We start from the raw sequence: 18647 nt of genomic DNA on the forward strand, positions 1-18647 counted from the left end.
GTAGAGGTTAACAATATAAGAGATAGATTGGAGGGCGAAAGTGATTGAAAACGATCGCAATGCCGGCAGACGCGGAGCTCAGTAATCTACTTAGCCGAAGACAAAGGATCAATGAAGATCTCGAGGAAGGGAAAGAGGTGAAAAAGCAGTACAAATTCGTGAACGTTTACACGGAATTCCACGAAATGTCCCGTCGCGAGATCAAGCAGTACGAGCAGACCTTCAACAGGTGAGCACCTTCCGCTTCTTTCTCCTCCCTGTCCGTTTATAATTCTACCGGCGAATCATGAGTAGAAAAGGCCGGAAAAATGTTGTCGCTGCTTGTCGTTGTACTCGGAGGTTTTCGGTACTAATTTCTGGACCTATATTTTTCCCTCCCAAAGCGATCTGTTTCTATGGTATTTCTTTGTGCGTAGAAATGTTTGAATAGTCTTATTCCGATTTGTCGGTTCGTTCTATAAAGACTAGGTTACCTACATATATGTATATCGACAAATATTAGGTATATTTCATTTTATAACATATAAAATAATACATATCACGTATATAATAATTAACTTTACGTATATTTATTATTTGCCGTTATAAATAATTGTTTGATGAATATTATTGGAATGGTCACTAATAATAGGCAGTTCTTCAAACTACACTATTTGTTGTTGTTGTTGTTGTTGTTGTTGTTGTTGTTGTTGTTGTAAATATCATTTCTATAATTTTTATTCTCTTTATTGCTGATGAGGAACCACGAGATAAAAGACAAGGAAATCGAAAGTGCATCACGACTCCTGTCTCGTTTGCTGCGGTTTTCATGTTTGTTTATGTTTGTTCTCTCTCGAGTTTACGTTACTCCCTACGGACAGATCATGTTCTCCTGGTCAGATGCTTTTTTGCATACGAGAATAGGTTTTGGTTGAAACGATATATCCCCTATTTTATTACACTCGGTTCAACTAATTGTCAAAATACACTTCACTTACCAAATTAAGTAATATACAATCCATTATTAAGATATTAAATTAATTATGATATGTAAGATTTACGTTCTAAAAGATTTGACAATTTTATATTTTATGGTATTTTTATTCTGATAAAGTCTAAGGCTAAATTAATATTCATCCGTTTTACCGACAAAGTTAATAATTGTAATTTAACAAATTTGAACATTGAATTTTATAACTATGAGTTTCTAAACTTAAGGGTTTCGGGTTATATAAAAATTTTTAAGCCTTTAATAATTTTGACGATTTTTAATATTACGTAATATTACCGTTCATAGTACCAATAACAATTAGTGATCTGTAGCGCCACATGTCTTATTATTGGAAGTTAGACAACTCATATGTGTCTACATTTGAACTCTTTTATTTCTTAGCGTGTCGCTGTACTCTAGTTGTAACAATACGTTTTTTCTTTTTTCATTTTCTACATTGATGGGGCTAATTAATTTTAATTGTCATTTTTCTCATGAGAAAAATTAAAACACAGAAATTTTTCTACGATAAAGGTATACGAAAGAATGCGAAAAGTTTTCTGCATGGAGCATGGAAAAATAAAAGAAAATAGATAATGGAAAAGTCACGTAGCCGTTGTTACGAAAGCACAGATGGTAGAATTCGTGATATGTGAAGTTATTTCGTAGCACGTCACGGAAAAGAGTCCCCGAGAGCGCGTATACAGACAAGTTGCAGACCAGGTCGGGCGACCACAGGCTCTGTCCTCCGTCTCTCTTGTTCTTCTTGTAGGTATTTCGGAGTCAACCGGACAGCAGGTTTGACAAGACAGAAGCAGGGTGGATGGCCAGCTATTTGTACATCTCCAAAACTCGGGGATGCAACTATTATACAATCCAACAACAATGCTCCCTTGAATAACACGATTTCGATTGTACGCGCATTCTTTTATTGACAAATTTTTGCGTTTACTTCGTATCAATCTATCGGGCATGCCTAACATTATTTCTTCTATCGTGGCGAGTGAGAGAGTTAAGAAAGAAGAAACGCGAATTCGTTCAAATTAGACACAATATACCTAAACATAGAATAATCAATCTATACGTATAAGCATACTTTAGTATACTTTTTCTGCAACACGAAATAGTCTAGCCACTCACGTGATACTAACGTACTCCGTTATTAAAACATCGTTCAGTGGCGTTAAACATGCCAGCATGCGCACGTATAAAAATATTTTAAGAATTGTTCAAGCAAAAATGAAAGTTGTCAAGTCCTACTTTTGGCAATGAAGTAGCACCATCCCCCTTTTCCACTCGATATTATCGATAACATTTAATATAATGAGCCTTTTTCTCTTTAATTCTTTCCTTATACTTGTACAATACATAATCTTTAAACTTAATGTCAGTAGCCATCTGTCCAGCATCTTCACTACTCTTCGCAATACGGCTGCTAATAAAACGTAAATCTTAGCAGAGTGAATATGTTTCATCGTGAGACGAATCGCGATGATAGGTATCACGCACGCCGGATAATATCTGAACCGGAAAGACGCATGATTCTGTGCGCACTGTCAATAATTGTCCAACATTCGAACAGTTGTCCTTGCGTTAGGGGGTGGGGAGAGAGAGAGAGAGAGAGAGAGAGAGAGAGAGAGAAACTAAATAAAGACGTCATCTTCGCTTTTCCTTGTTTCTTGATCTTACCAATTTTACCTCGGTCCCCTATCAACAATCATCCGTGTCTTGCAAATATTACGCTGTTGCGTTTCGTTATCACGCTAACTCTCCATTTACTTATTAAGCACAAGATACTTATTAGAAACAAGGTAATTCGTCACGTAGATTCTAGATATAGTTGCGACGTAACAATTAATTTTCTCGCAGATTTCTTGCTTTCTAACCTCTTTAATTAGACCATTTCGAGGATGTTGCTTTCGACAGCTAAATTAACCAACATTCGTTATACTATTCGTTAGAATCATTGTTCGTACAAACGAAAGTATTAGGACATTTGTTTGTTTATTTTAAATATTTGGAAAAAGTTTTGATATCAATCGTGGACTTTAGTAATTTAGGTATTGCACTTTGTACCTTGTTAAAAAACATGGCCGACCAATAATTCAGCAAATATCTCGTTAGAGATATACAGGGCAAAAGAAGACAACTATACTTTAATTAAAAGTCTTAGGCGTAATTTCGATATAATGTATTTAAGAGCATAATTACTTCTGGAATGAAAGAATTTGCACATCCTGCTGGACACGGGAGAGTATAATATATCCTTTAGTTTCGTCAAATTGAAATTGACGTTCCTTTAAACGAATTGAACAGTAATAGTCTTTGAAGCAATCGAGCCAAATCACATGGAAAAGCCAACATCATATCTCTGCGCAAATAAAACATTTAAACATAACATATCTTTCTACTCGTACTAAATTCGATAGATTAGATTACCCCTAATGTTTGTGCAAGCAAGACAAGGAATTTTTGCTAAATTTGGTTTTATAAGATAAAGTGGAACTGGTTTATCCTCTTCCCCTAAACTAGAACGTTTTCCACGTTTAAAAAATAGAAACGAGCGTAGAAAACTTGAGATTCTGTATCGTCGTTAGGTATGGACGTAAGTGCTGGGCAAAAGTCATTTTCTGTTATTCTTCTGTCTCTGCCTACTGTATCTCTTAATTTTCCAACTGTTACACCTTTACACGGTGTTGAACAATATAGAAAGAAACGTGCTCGGTTTCTTTGTTTCTCTATCCTTACGAAAGACTACGATTGTTCTATCTTCGACAGATGAATGCTTCTTGTGAATCTGATTCATCAAACCGGTGTAAATCGGTAAGAGTTTCATTCATCGGCTTTCCACCGCTAACGTTTCATTCAGAAATTTCTGCAAACTCGTCGATGGTATCTTTACTTCTATTAAATCTTTGGGATATAACGGGTTCCCAGTATGCACAGCAATATCTGTATTAAAAAGCGGAGATTAATTGGTATGTAATTTTGGAATACATAAACATTCCGGAACTCTCAAATACAAACATACATACATGAAATTTTATTAAAATTATTTGGAGCTTTTTTGTATTGTAAATAACAGTCTCGAACAATTGGTAATATTACTTCATTAGGACGACTAAAACACGGAAAGTCTAAAATATAGAGATAAGAAAAATTTTCCTTCGGATAGGAAATTGAAACTTTATAAATGTATATATTATAATACAATATGATTGATAGATTTACATGATTCTGAGCTTATACAACTTTTTCGGGGATAAAAAGTTAAGTAAGCGTTATCACTAAGTACGATACATAAAATAATTAGTTACAAAGTTTGTTTCCAGCAGAAAATAAATAATGTAGTAATTTGTAATGAATTTCACTAATTCAATCTCTATTCAATTTCGCGGTGACGAATATCATTCGTGAAATTTCACCTACGTTAGTATTCCAGAGTTAATTAAAGCTAATTTCTCATTCGCTGTTCGTGATTAAAAAGTAAAAGTTGTTGCATCGTTACATTGGCACTTAAGAAATATTGTATCACGATTTGCGGAGAACTAAAATCTATGAGGAACGATGGAAATACTGATTAATAATATGGAGTAGAGAACAGTTACGAAGTTAAACTCCTCTGTGGAGAGTGTAATGTGGAGATATAACTCTCGTTTGGAGTTTACCAAGAATCGAAAGTAATTGTATCTTACGAACTGAACAGGAAATACGAAATAATTTTGGTTTTCAAAAGTTTTAATTAAGACTCTGTGGTGTTTGAAAAAAGGCAAGCTCACTTGTAAGTTGGCTAAAACTAATCTACTTTCGGAAAAAGAAACATCTCGATAAGAAAGAAGCGACATACATACCGCACAAACTGGTTTCTATCTTTGGACTAGTAGTATCGACAAAAGTTTCCGCAGTATCGAAACGGAAGTGAAATTTATTGTACGAAGCTTTAGAAAATTTGGATAGAAATGAAATTGAACGAGTTAAGTTCAGGGGGAGTAAAATAAAATGTTGATTCGATGTGGATTCGATGGAAATTAACCGTGATTGGTATGCATTTTCTTAGATATCCTGCTGATCTAATCGTACTTTCTGCTTCGAAGTGAAATTCTAGTCGCCAAGGCGACACAAGTACTGCTCGCCTTACCATTCTACATATGAATGCAATTTAACCAGCGCACTCGTAAACATTCTTTAAGAAAGTGGTAATCGTAAACTATTTAATAGCCATTCGAAGTGCTCGGGAAGGTAATGTTATGGCAACTTTTTCTGTTTAGATGATGAGGTCAAATGTTATGTTCCTTTCTTAAGGGGGTAATAAAAGCATTCAAATGAACACTTATGTGGGGTTAAAATAGGTGTAAATATAAGTGCTATATTACTTACAATAACTAACAAAATTACTTATTTATAATATTTACGTAAATTTATGAATAATTAAAGTATAGAATATCATGCCTTCGTTTATTTTGACTCATAACTCATATCTACCTTGATACCTTTGAAGTGCAATACTTAGATCAATACAAATCTTTATTTCCTTTCGTTTATCTTCACTGAAATTAATTTTTTCTATTCCCTTCCTTAATAATTTTAATAATTTTTTTTCTATCTTTGTTCCTTCATTTGTAGCACAGCGACCTTCAGTTTATGATAAAGGAAGTGGATCAAACAAGTACGTTTAATATCTATAGCGCGTGAAGCTATCATAAAAAAATAGCAAAATGAAAGTAAACATAGATGATGAGACGTTTCGAGAGAAAACATTATCCGAAGTATAAAGTACACGGAAAATATGGAAAAAAAAGGAAACGGCAGAAACCATCCATGTACCAACTGTAAAGTTGTCACGCTCGAGAGATTACAAATATGTACATGTCCCTTCGATTATTCTTTACTCTGATATTTCAGGTTCGCTGACATTTGATATAGTGAACGTATAGTTTGTCACTTGTTGGCGGATAAAACCACGTAGATTGTACTTATCTGTTCGTTATTTCCGGTAGTCACCATATCGCGCTTCATTTTGAACTTATACACTTCTCCAAATATTATCGAAAGAAACATTTATTAAATTAAAAAAGGGACAGTTTTTTTATACGTTTTTATAGGTGTACCAACAATTAGAAAAGTAAAGCAAAGCTGATTACTATTATTCGTTGAATTATATTTAAAATTCATTTGGCGCCAAGTGGCGTTTTTCACTGCAATTAGGGAAAAGAAGAAATGACTTTCAAATTAAGGTACATTTAAAATCGATTAAAAATGTGTTCAGCACTGAAGAAACTAATAACGTATTATTAAGATAAGCCAAATTATTATAGTAAGTTTTAATTTGATTGTAGTGCTGACTTCCACACATATATTTCCAATTAACGATGAAGAATCGTGGTACAAACAGAAAAGAGGTGATTCGTCATGCAAAAGTAAATCGTAAATATACGGTAAAATTTGTCCGACTCTGCAAGACTGCTTTCTAGAACAAATTTATAATCGATTTTTAATCGAACAAAATTTGTGTAGTCCACCGAGTCTATCGCTACTTTTTATTCGTTTGTTTCGATCTCATCTACTGAAAATGTTGAGTTATTGAACGAGCCTTATCAATCTTTTTAATTTATGCAATTAATGAATTATATATATATATATATATATATATATATATATATATATATATATATATTTTAGCAAGTAAAACAATCAGTATCAAGTATTGAAAGTCACATTGTTAGAACGCAATTGCTTTGTATGTTTTTCCTCCGGATTTCATAAATCAAACAGCTCGCCATGTATCTGAAATTTCCGTCGTTAGGAACAGTTGAACAGACCGATATAATTATGTCCAAGCGGGATAGAACAGTTCTACCAAACATTATCTATTACAAAACGCTAGCGATCATGCTGTGAAATTTGCCGGTACCAAGCGACCTTTTACTTTTACACGACAAAGAAACCGGACACACCACCTGCTACGCGCCCCGATTGCCATTCGAACGGAATTTGGCTTCACCAACCTGTAAAACTTCTAATCAATTCGCCTTTTTGTTCTACCGACATTATCCTTTCCTCGAATACGATCGCTATACCATACTATTTTTGATGCAATAAATCATTTCCATTTTATAACATTGTTTAAATAAAGTAAATTTTTTAATGAACCACGTTTCGTAAGACAGATTAAAAAGTATAAAATAATGTTTCCTAGCCCCATAGAGACAGTCCTGCAAATTTTTGATTGTGAATTTTGAATTGTTTAAAACAAAAAACGTAATCGATGCAATAGTTCACCTAAGTTACCAACAATTTTGTTATATTCGCCGTACATTTTTCGTCTTAAATCTTACAAGTACTTTCATAGTTATTCAATTATATTTCTTTCTTTCTTATTTAAATATTAATTTCTTATTTAAATAATTATCCTCTGCTTTTTTTTAATCTTGCGTGTGTGAAATTTTTTGCTAACACAGATTCTTAATCGAAATTGATGGATTGGACCTTACAATTCAAAAGGTACATTTTAAAGGTAGGACAGATAGCGTGAGGTTGATGGTGTTCCGTATGGAACCTTAACCAACAGACACAGAAGAAAGCGAGTTAATGTTACATATTGTCATCCATTTCTGCGCTACGCTTAAACTTCCATGTCTCTAGCTCATCGGGAAGTTAGTTTAAAATCAATTGCAAAGTTTTTAACAAACAGACAGACAAGAATGCGAGTTAATAAAAACGTTCTAAAATATAGTATATGCTCCAATAATGTTCTGATCAAACATGGCGCATACTATTATTACGTATTAACGTCATGAAATAATAATCCAACAAGATATTAGAACAAACTACTTCCACTTTTCGGGTATAATAGTAGCTGACTGCACAATAGCAGCTGGTTAATGTCGCGATGCTAATGTATCATTATCCACTACTTGTAATAAAATAGTTAGGATGTCAATCTGAAGAATACTCAGTGACTATAAGATTTATATTCATTACCGTGTCAATTTAGTCTTTTAATTTTCTCTATTATCTTTGCGGTATTGCTTGCTTACTTTTGCAGTTATGTCTAAAATGTTGAAATTAAAATGACAAATCTCAGAAGGACCCTCAAAATATTGAAGACTAAGGCTTGCTATAAAGTATAAACATAAATAGACTATTAGCTTAAATATACCATAAAAACCTAGATTAACTATAGCGGAACTATAACGTGAACCAAGGGAAATAAATAAAAAGAAAAATAACATAACTTTATTATTAAAATATTTCATTATGCGAAAAGAATAGAAAAGTAACAAAAAACAATTTAGAAATGTTATCTTTAAATCAAATAATATTTAAGAGAAACTAATACGTTTAACAGGTGATATTTCATAGACGAACGTAATTTGATAGAGAAATTACTGGCGATCGAAAGATAGTCGAAATATCGGGTTTATAAAACCCGGGTTTTACGATTAGGAAAATTTGGTACAAAAGATCGGTTGACCGCTTTTGGTTTTAACCGGTTTGCAAGTCCTAGTGGAGGCACGAAAGGTTTTTGAGAGATTCGTTACCTTTAAATTATGTACACGTCTCCCTGGATAAAAATTCCGTACGCGTACGATGATACGTAAGTTGTACACGCGAGGATTGCATGTAAAAGTTAGCCGTTTCCAAATTTCATGTGTACAACAGAAGGCGCACAGATCGATACCGGAAGTGAATTCGTTCCCGTGACTAACCCGGCCGTCTAAGTGCGTAACAGTTTGATTCACACGCGTATAAATATGTACACCGCGGCGTGATTCATTCGTCACGTTGAGCTCGTCAACCACGCATTTAATTCTCTCAATAAATTTCCGAACGAAACGCCGCATTAAATTGAACCCGCTCGCGCATAATGGACGGCCGCTCTCGTTTCAGAAACTCGAATGAAAGTTATTAACGAAACTTAATTTTTTTTATGTGCGCCATTTAGTATCGTTCAAAGATGTTTGTTTCGTTACGGTAGTAACTTTTCTTTTATTCACTCGGAACAAGAAAAATTTAATTCTTTGTACGGATGGATTTACTCTGTGTAAAATATTTGTAAATATCATATTTCTATTATAGTATTTCTATAATATTTTTATTATAGTAGACTATTGAACATTTTCGAAAGAATCTTTTAATAAGGATATTCAACTTTCATCAGGCAACATTTTTTTACACTTTTAAAGCAACTAACTAATCTGTAGAATACTTAGTTATTCACCTAATGAAAGTTTTCTATTATTTTTTAAATTCTAGAAAACTGGAACCTTTAGCCCAAAAAAAATTAATCACTTCAGTTTAAACATCTCATTTGCTAAACGGATGTTTATCGAAGGCAAGTTTACTTTAACTTAAATTAAGTTACATTAAATTAAATTAAATAGGTTTTTCTTCAGTCTTATAGATCACTTACTTTACTTGTGAAATATATTGCAACATTTTCTTTTTCTTTTCTCAAGCAATCTTCATTTAAATAAACTTGTGTTCATTATAACAATTAATTTGATACTCGCATAAATTGTAATGTACAGACTAATTGTAAAAAGAAAAACAGATTTTTCAAGATTAATTATCCCCTGTATTCGTTGAACATTCTCGCGGCGGAATACTACATGGCTCGTATTACTGCGGCGCAAAAGTGAGATTCGCTGTTATTAGAAGAAATAAGGTCCACCCGGATTTCGGCTCCAAGTTTGGCGAACTTGTCCCAGAACGCGGGGTACAAACCGTTACTGCGAACCATTTGTGCAAGAATCGTGCGATCTGAATACATAAACGATGTTGGAATTAGAATTTATTCAGCAATGCGGCTTGTGGACGTCGTGAAGATATTTCATACATATCGATCGGGTTCGATGCTTCTATGGATGGAACAAGTCGGTAGTTCAATGCTTTTTAACCCGTTGCGATTCTTTTCTCGTTCTAAATAACTGTGTTCGCTTATCGTTACATTAATTTCACATATAAAATTTTTTTCTTTTTTAATTAAATATCGATCGAGTCTTCCTTTATTTGTATTCTTTATTTTTATCTACTCTATGTTTTGCATAAATCTATAACATGAAAATTTACGGATTTTCATTTATCCTATATCAGTTTCAATAGTTCCAATTCCGAAACAATTACTGTAAAATAATGTGTAAGAAGTATCTATTTTAAGATTCCACATGACAGTTTACGAAAGGCTTGGAAGTTTCGAAGTCAAAGGAATAACGCTACGTTCGAATTCGATTCATTATTGGCATCTCACCGGTGTCTTCACCAGGTGGTATAAAAAAATGTGCATAGAATAGATCGATCCAGCAGTCATTGACGTAGGTTTCAGTCTGGTTTATACGGGGTGTCTTGCGACTCAGCAGAAATCAAGCACATCCCCAATGTACGAGCGTGGCTATCGTATTAGAGATCGCGCACAATAAAACCGTTTCGTCGACTCTTTACTTTCCTACTATTCAGCAGTCATGCTCGATTGCACTTTTCTTTTGCGCTGTTCTTTTACGTGACACTGTCATGACTATGTAATCTTCATCACGCATTATTCTAATTCACGCCTTGCACACTTCTCAACTGCAGAACAGCAGCGTAACGGCATTGAATTCTTTTAATTTCTTTGCACTATTTTAGATAGATGTAGGGGCCGTTGTTTTTGAGAGTGATCCAAGTCCATTTTTTTACTTATATATATATAACAATGTAATATAATATAACAATATAATATAACATTGTAAACTTGTTAAATATAAATTATGCTATAATAATTAGTAAAAGTGTTAAAGGAGAAAACGATATGTTTAGTTACAAATAGACTTATACCAACTTCGATAATAGTACTTCTTAATAAACGGTCAAAACAAGAGCAAATTTAAATATATATTTTTATAAAAGTTGACTTTTCTAAAATGGATTTTTTAAATGTAAAAAATAATAATTAAAATAAAGACATGTAAGTAGACGAATAATCAAGTTTAGTAAGAATTAATTTCAGTTATATTATAAAAGAAAATACGTATAAATAAACAAGTGTAATAAGTAAGTAATTTCGTTCAGATAAGTAGAAATTATGAATTCACACATTTGTAATGTATTCATAATAATGTTAATTGGAGGTATATGTATTTCTCTCTCTTGTTATATATTATAGAGGTATTGACGTTTTATACAGTGGCAACATACTACTTCTGCTGAGATGTTTCCAAATAAAGAAATTACTTTAAATGGCGCATTTTCTTCCATATAGGTTTTATAGAAAATTTTCCGCGGCTTCATACCCTTTAAATTTTATCGAGCATATTTTTAGCCAATTTATAATTTTTCCGCCCGTATTTGTTTCCCTATTTGAGTTTCATTGCGTATAAAAGGAATATTGTTTTTTTTTTTCTTTTGCTATTCTGGATTCGGAACGTGTAATCGTACTAAAAATCATAAGGGCCTAATGGAAAATCCGCAGAGCGGTGATGACGCCTTTCTAAATACAAAAGGAGAATTTCCGCTGCATCGATCTTGGAAAGAATGGTGTAGTGGAAGGGTAAGAGGAGAGTATATCGGGCAAAGTACCAGCAGAGTCACCTTGACCCAGTTCCTCCGCAGGATAGTCTTGGAAATCACGCGCAAGTACGGACGATAATGCAAGAATTGATTTTACTTTTATTGAACTAAATTAATTTTTTACTACTGGAATAACGAGCTCGATATTGAGTTATAGTCGATAATCCGGTAATTAGATTTCAATTAGGAAATTTGTTGACGAGATGGAAGTAAATGGCGCGTCTCTGGCAGAGACACAGGAGATCGAAATGGTAAATGGTAGAGTAGAGTGAAGGTCAAAAGTTGATGGTCGTTTCATCCAAGAAGATTTTAGCACTGGAAATTTCACTCGTTTACATTTAGTAGCGTTTGTGGAGACGTTTTTCTCCTTCGAAAGGTTTTGCAACCAGATGAAGATTCTAAGCAAGAGAAATGTTGCACCTGGGTCAAATAATCGTATCTTATAAAACTTGATGTGAAATCTAACAATTGTACTATAATAGAACTTTATAGTTATATAGCGCATACAAGGAAGAGAACACAAAAGTTGCGCTAAAAATACTGTTATTCGTTGAAAATTTACTATCAGAAAAAGGAAAAAAGAAATGTCACATATTTGCCAATAATTGCTAACAAAATTGGCCATTAATATATAATAGAATAATCAGAGGGAAATAATGCTTATTTAGAAATGTAGCCGCAATTACGTAATAAAGATTAACTGCTATACTATGCCGTTAACTTACTAAATAATGATGAATAGTCGCATCTGCTATAGTGTTCACGTGAATCATGTAAAATGTCAAATCATTGTAAGAAGAAAAAAGTTGTTACGTGTTCACCACAAAGTGAACGTACATGCATAGCAAACGAACCGGACGGTGTAAATCGATTGAATTCATTCAAATTAGATGTAAAATTGCGAATGAATCACGCATACGAGAAAAGATACGTATAGAGAGTCCAGAATATATATACCTACAATCTTTCCTCCTACTGGTATTGATCAGAGCCGCTTGAACGGACCTATGTGTATAACCGTGTAACCTCGACCTTTAAATGAATTCTTGCTCTCTACTCAGAAGTGCTTCGATATGACTGACCGCGAACAATACGATTATTTGTCTACATTCTACTTGAGGGTAGTCATTTGTTCAAATAAAAATCATTACTGATATTAAAATATAATTTTGTTTCTTAATTACTAAGTGTAATTTAAATTTAGAAAAATAACTTTAGATAATGATATAGTACGTAAAAAAAGTACAAAGATCTAAAATAAAATTCTAATTTTTTCTGTGGTCAATCGTTTCAATGTCTTTCTGTTATAATTCTCATCTAGCTACCTGATTTATCTGATTTATTACTTAAAAAACTCACAAATAAAGTTGATTAAGTTGGCTCTTTCTTTTTTTTTCTCCCCTCTGAGAATTGTTTTTCTCATACGCGTCGTCCCCGTTAGATAGTCGAATGGCTAACCACGGTATTAATTAGTAATTAAAAATAAGGGGCGAATCGGAAACCGTGAATCATTGTGATTTTAATCCGTAATATACAGAAGGATTATGTAGCAAGTAATTCACGTACCGCATTTTTCCGAGGAAAACCAGTTGATCGCGATAATTAGAGCCGGTCTAACAACCACCTTTTCTTGATCAATGACGTTTATCTCTCAGAGATTTAAAATTCGGTGCTCGATCCTCTCCAATTATACTAGCGCGTTCTTAAAAAGGAGGATACGCGATTATTTAATCGCGTATCGTTATCCGATAAGACTGTTATCACAGTTAACTGTAAATTAAGAGAAGATATACACACGCGAATTCGAGGAATATTATGGGCGAATATTCTCCATTTCACTGGTAAATATCGTTGTTTTTTGTTATTTATGCCTGGCATAGGAAGAAAAGTGTGTACATATTTTCAGGGTAGACTCTGAAGAAAAGTATGAAACGTAATAAAAATTTAACGATTTGAAATAGAAGATATAGAAAAGATTGGGACAAAACTAGGGGGGGGGAGGGGGGGCGTTGAAATTATTCATGATGATATTATAATATATTGAATTTAAAATCATTAATTGATTTTTCGAGAAATCGTTTAATTTAGTTAAAAATATCACTTATATCAAATACAGTATGTTGTTCAGGTCAGTGAGAGTGTAAAGTATAGTCGACCGCATTCTGTTAGGCTGGCTACTCTCTTCTTGAATATAATAATGGGTACGTAATGGGATGATGATGAAATATGAAATGGATACGAATATTGATTTTCTTGGGTATATATGGAATAAAAAATGTTCAGAGCCGATCCGATCTTATCCAGCTATGTGGTACAATAAGTATACGGTCGGTAATTCCCTTGGAAAGCAATTCGCTATCGGAATCGTTTACACGGAAAGTCGATTTCACGAGCTTCCGGTTCACGCGCAGACAAGGTCCCATTAACGAACGCCTGAACCCGTTGACATTCTCTTGTTCCCGCTTTCGAAATCGGTATACCGCGCCGTCGATTGTCGATCGTTCTCACGTTTTCCCGTTTCCGATACAATTGCGTTGCGCGCTAATTAAAGTAACGAGTTACGCGATTAAAGTCGAGCGGACGCTTTCGTCTCGAGATACCTTCCCAACGGGATGTTCACGTTTCTGGAACCGTTAATAAATCGATTTAATCCGATCCAGAATACGTTCGAGTCGTTTTTCATTCAACTCTTTGTTTCTAATCAAACTCGAAGTTAACTATCTAGAACGGAAATTTCCATTTCCTTACGAGTAAACTGTTGGCATTTATCTAAGCGTGAAACTTGAGAAATAGGACTTGAGTAAGGATTTGCCTCATCCTTGTAGTATAAACGACGAACTACGCTATACTTTAGGTATATATTATAGTTTTACATATTTCCCTGACTTTTTGCGGACTTTAATTCCATTATCCATAGAGAAAGTTACAGTTAGATCACGTATTTCTTTCGAAAGGGGATAACAAGTTCCGACTAAATATCTCTGATTATTTTCAGGTTCGACGCCGGCCACGATGGATTCCTCGATTTACCAGAATTAAAACGCATGATGGAGGTTTTGGGAGCACCGCAGACGCACCTCGGTCTAAAGGCAATGATACAGGAAGTGGACGAGGATGGCGATGGACGGATTTCCTTTCGCGAGGTTAGCGATATCACAGAATGATTACCACCATTCAGCATTTCTCCTTCCTTTTTATAACGAAATGTCCAACGGCGTGAACAAAAAATGCAGGAATTAATTCCATTTACGTAACTACTAGTCCACTTCACCGGAAATTGTTGCCTTCGCGAATACTTTCCTCGGCTCTAACAATAATTTCACGTATGCATGGTTATGTTAACAATGACGAGTCGATCTCTACAGTCCTTTGTCCTGTTCCGTTTTATCACGTCCAGCGAGAAATTTTCTCGTTGCTTTCTTTTTATTACTGCAACTATTTTTCTATGTTCTTTCTGTTGGGCGACGTGATATTTCGGGTAGGAGAGAAGAAAGTCATCGTATCGCTGTATTTCTCTCTTGAGGACAAAACATAAGAGGAATCTATCTTTATCAACACAATTCTGTATTACTAATGGACTTATTCCACTCTTAAAGATAACAATTTTGCATTCATATTTTACAGCTAAAAATTACCATTAACTAATTTTTTTCCAAAAGTGAATTTATACCACTTTAAGAGGCAACGATGCAAGTAGCTTTTCTAAGATTGGACTCGACTTTCAAGTCGAACTTGGATATTATTTTATTTATCATACCGTCGAGTGTCGCATTTAGTGCGTAGTCGCACGTGCCACGCACACTACATAAAAATAGTCGGCCGCATGGGGTGTTCGACGCCGATGCTCTTTCAGCACGGCCAGTGTTTGTTCTTCATGTGTGGCCCTGGCACATTTGTGGGGGTCAAGCCGTTCTATTTCAGTGAAGTGCACCATAAACTGGTTTCAGGGTATTTTTGTAGTATGTGCTGAAAGAAGCATACCAAACACGAGCAAAACTGGTTGAGCTCGCAGAAATTTTTCTCATTGTCAAACACACTGTTTGATACCAATTGTATGATACACTTTATATTTACAATTAAAATTGCTTGTTGCTCTGCTAACTGTTGTCCTTTACATTTAATTCAAAATTCTTTCTTTTAAGTAAAGTGTTTTAACCAAAAGGTATTCTCAAGGATGTATGCCGGAGCGCTAGAGCCCGGATTAGAGGACCTGTTAGAAATTTAGGGTGTGACTATAATCTCTCTATGTCTGATTGATTAACACGATCGACGCCCTTTAATGTTCTAAAACGCCTAATTTTCTTTGTCAAATTTAAAGACTCATAGAGAGAGAGCAAGTGTATCGAAAAATCGGAGCGTGCGAAGTGACTGGTACTTTCGCTAGAGCGAGCAGAAACGTTGCGTGCCGTTTTGCCGTTCCTCGAGGAAGGATAAATCGCGAATGCGAAGACACGTGCGCATGCCAGAAGAAAGTCCTCGGATCTGATGCAAATGCATACCTGGACGTCCCCTACGTGACTTTTCGTGGCCCGCGAACGAACCGCGTTCGATCTGCGTACACGCGATCACTCGCGTCATTGAACTCGACGTACGCTGACCAATGTTCACCATCATTCTCATCTGATTCATTCTTTTGCTTCGCATATTTGATATTTGATTAATCTTTCGAACATCTGTAACGCAATCCATTCAACGTAATTGAATCTTAGAAATAACTTTATTTTCTATTCCAATCAGTCAAACGATCGTTCATATTGAACGATTCAACTGAAGTATGATAAGAAAAACAATAAAATAATTAAGTAATACCTAATCTCTGTGTTAATCATATCTCTGGAGTTACGTATGGTTCTCAACGTGTCATAGTTTCTACTGATCTACCGCAAAGCACGTGCTGGTGAATTGGAACAGGATTCTGGGTTGGGTCAGCTCGCGCGTCTTACGGAGGTTGACGTGGAAGAAGTAGGAGTTACAGGGGCTAAATACTTCTTTGAGGCTAAGGTATGAGATATACGTACTTTTATTAATCTTAGTTTTAGTATTGAAGTAGGTTTTCTCTTCTCTCCCGGTGCATCGAATCTCGTGTTCCCAGATCGAGCAGTTGCGGAAAGCAAGCAAATTCGAGGACGAGATTCGCATGGAGCAGGAGGAACGAAAGCGAGAAGAAGAGGAAAGAGCGGAGAGACGAGCGCAATTCAGGCAGAAAGCAGCACTGTTCGGCAATTGAAAGCCCCTCCCGCGCCTTGCTAGAATTACAACCGATCCTCTCTTAATTCGATTCACTAGTTTCGTACAGGAATTTTCCATAGATCGATATATAGTTTCACAATCGTGTAACGTTGGGACAACATTTTTAAGCTAACGAAGAGTGACTACGAGTTATTTTAAAGTTTATTTTAATCCCGACCTATTGCCTATAGAATAAACTTGTTTTAAATCAGCATTTTAAAATAATTCTAAGCAAAACTTGCCGAGTATCGTGAAAATGAGTGATTTATAAAATTTGCGAAAGTAAAGTTCGTCGGATTATCGACAGTATTAAAAAAATGAAATTTTCTAATGCGAAACGTTTATCATGAAGTGTATTCGAATGATTGTACTATGTTGAGAATTGATATACAGATAGAATATTTTTTAATTATATCGTTTTCTATACAATAAGTATCAGTTTTGTTTGTATGTTCGTTTCTGTGTGTATGCGCGCGTGTGTATGTGTGTATGTGTGTATGTGAATGCGTAAAAACTGAAAACGAATGTTACAGTAACGATTAATATTTTGTACTTGCGGCGGCTGAAAAATTGATGATAGAAAAGTTTACTTTTTTAAATCTTTGAGGTAATCGTAAATGTATGTAAAGGATATCTTTCACTTGGTATTGTTAATAAGGATGAAATGATCGTAGGAAACGGTTTTTTAGATTTTAAAGTGTTACGACTACTTTGGTTACGTATACTGGATTAATAATGATTTTTAACGAATGCACGACTGATATTGGTATAAGTACATTTAAATATAATATATGTATATGTATTTACATTTACTTTATATGATAATTTAAGGGTTTTTTCTGTAAGAGTGATTTAAACCTTTCGGAAAGGGAACATTTCGCAACACTTTATACTTTTAATTGAGAATATTTTTATCAATTGCATGGTAGTATGTACTTTTATAACATTTTGTTTTGTACTTATTTAAAAGTGAATGATTTGTACTTTAATGAAATATCAAAAATGGTTCTGAAATTTGTCGATCTTTACAATCATGCTCTGTGTGAAAACGTTATTTTAAAGTCGTCTGTAATTTGTAATGTTGCGAATTGTATATATTAAAAGTATATGACTTAAGTAAGCTTGTAGAATCATAGATTGTAAATAAATGTCTTTTGTTCTAACAAATAGTTTTACACATTTTAATTGCTAATCTTAGCAATTCAAAAGTCACAAGAACAGGGGTGACTAAACCAGGGCGTATTGCATTCTTACGCCTACTTATTATTTTGACTTAGACATCATAACTGAATCGATCTTTATATTTTCAACACTCTAATCTTTTAATAGTTTACAATTGTAGGATGTAAATGATGTACGTACATGAGAGAGAGAGAGAGAGAGAGAGAGAGAAATTTCATAACAAGGATTGATTGTTCAAGGATTGAATTTCCTCCTTTATACAAAAGTATAAAATGGTGGGCAAAATATACAACATGTATATATGTGACTTTTTAAGAATGTAGCACACCATTAGAGTATAGGTGCTTTCAAAACTTTCAACTGTAATTATCTCTGTTACTATTTTATTTATGACTAATCTATTCGACTAATAAGTAAGAATTAGTAAATAAGGAATAAATAGTTAAGATTTATAATAACATTGCATCGTAATATGTATATCAAAACAATTCATTAGCATAATTATCGAGTTTCTATCGTGTAATTAGTCATGCCACCGTTATTGTTATGTTTTGTTCCGCCAAGAAGTTAAATGGAGAGTTATGTTCGCCAAAATGACTGCAAAAGTAGAACATGTACTTTTGAATATGTTTAAAAGAGTAGATATATGATTAAATTAGATGTTGTTTAATGATAGCTTCTGGCTATAATTAGTGAGTATGGTACTCCACAAAATTTTTAG

General features: G+C 34.2%; 1 protein-coding gene across 1 annotated transcript; it reads left to right on the forward strand.

Annotated features, from left to right (window-relative positions):
• Nucleotides 1-17: 17 nt before the first annotated feature.
• Swip-1 (EF-hand domain-containing protein D2 homolog Swip-1) lies at nt 18-16841 on the forward strand. Its single transcript, XM_076896132.1, has 4 exons — nt 18-229; nt 14511-14658; nt 16382-16516; nt 16608-16841. The coding sequence occupies exons 1-4, from the start codon at nt 60-62 to the stop codon at nt 16740-16742; spliced, it is 588 nt and encodes a 195-aa protein (XP_076752247.1). The 5' UTR covers nt 18-59; the 3' UTR covers nt 16743-16841.
• The last annotated feature ends 1806 nt before the right edge of the window (nt 16842-18647 follow it).

The sequence above is a fragment of the Xylocopa sonorina genome, chromosome 6, assembly GCF_050948175.1.
Source record: "Xylocopa sonorina isolate GNS202 chromosome 6, iyXylSono1_principal, whole genome shotgun sequence".
NCBI lineage: Eukaryota > Metazoa > Arthropoda > Insecta > Hymenoptera > Apidae > Xylocopa > Xylocopa sonorina.

Bases quoted from the DNA above. Each gene is read 5' to 3' on its own strand.
- Swip-1 (XM_076896132.1), top strand. From the start codon at position 60: ATGCCGGCAGACGCGGAGCTCAGTAATCTACTTAGCCGAAGACAAAGG. The intron at 230-14,510 runs GTGAGCACCTTC...GATTATTTTCAG, and splicing joins TACGAGCAGACCTTCAACAG to GTTCGACGCCGGCCACGATG. The intron at 14,659-16,381 runs GTTAGCGATATC...AACGTGTCATAG, and splicing joins GACGGATTTCCTTTCGCGAG to TTTCTACTGATCTACCGCAA.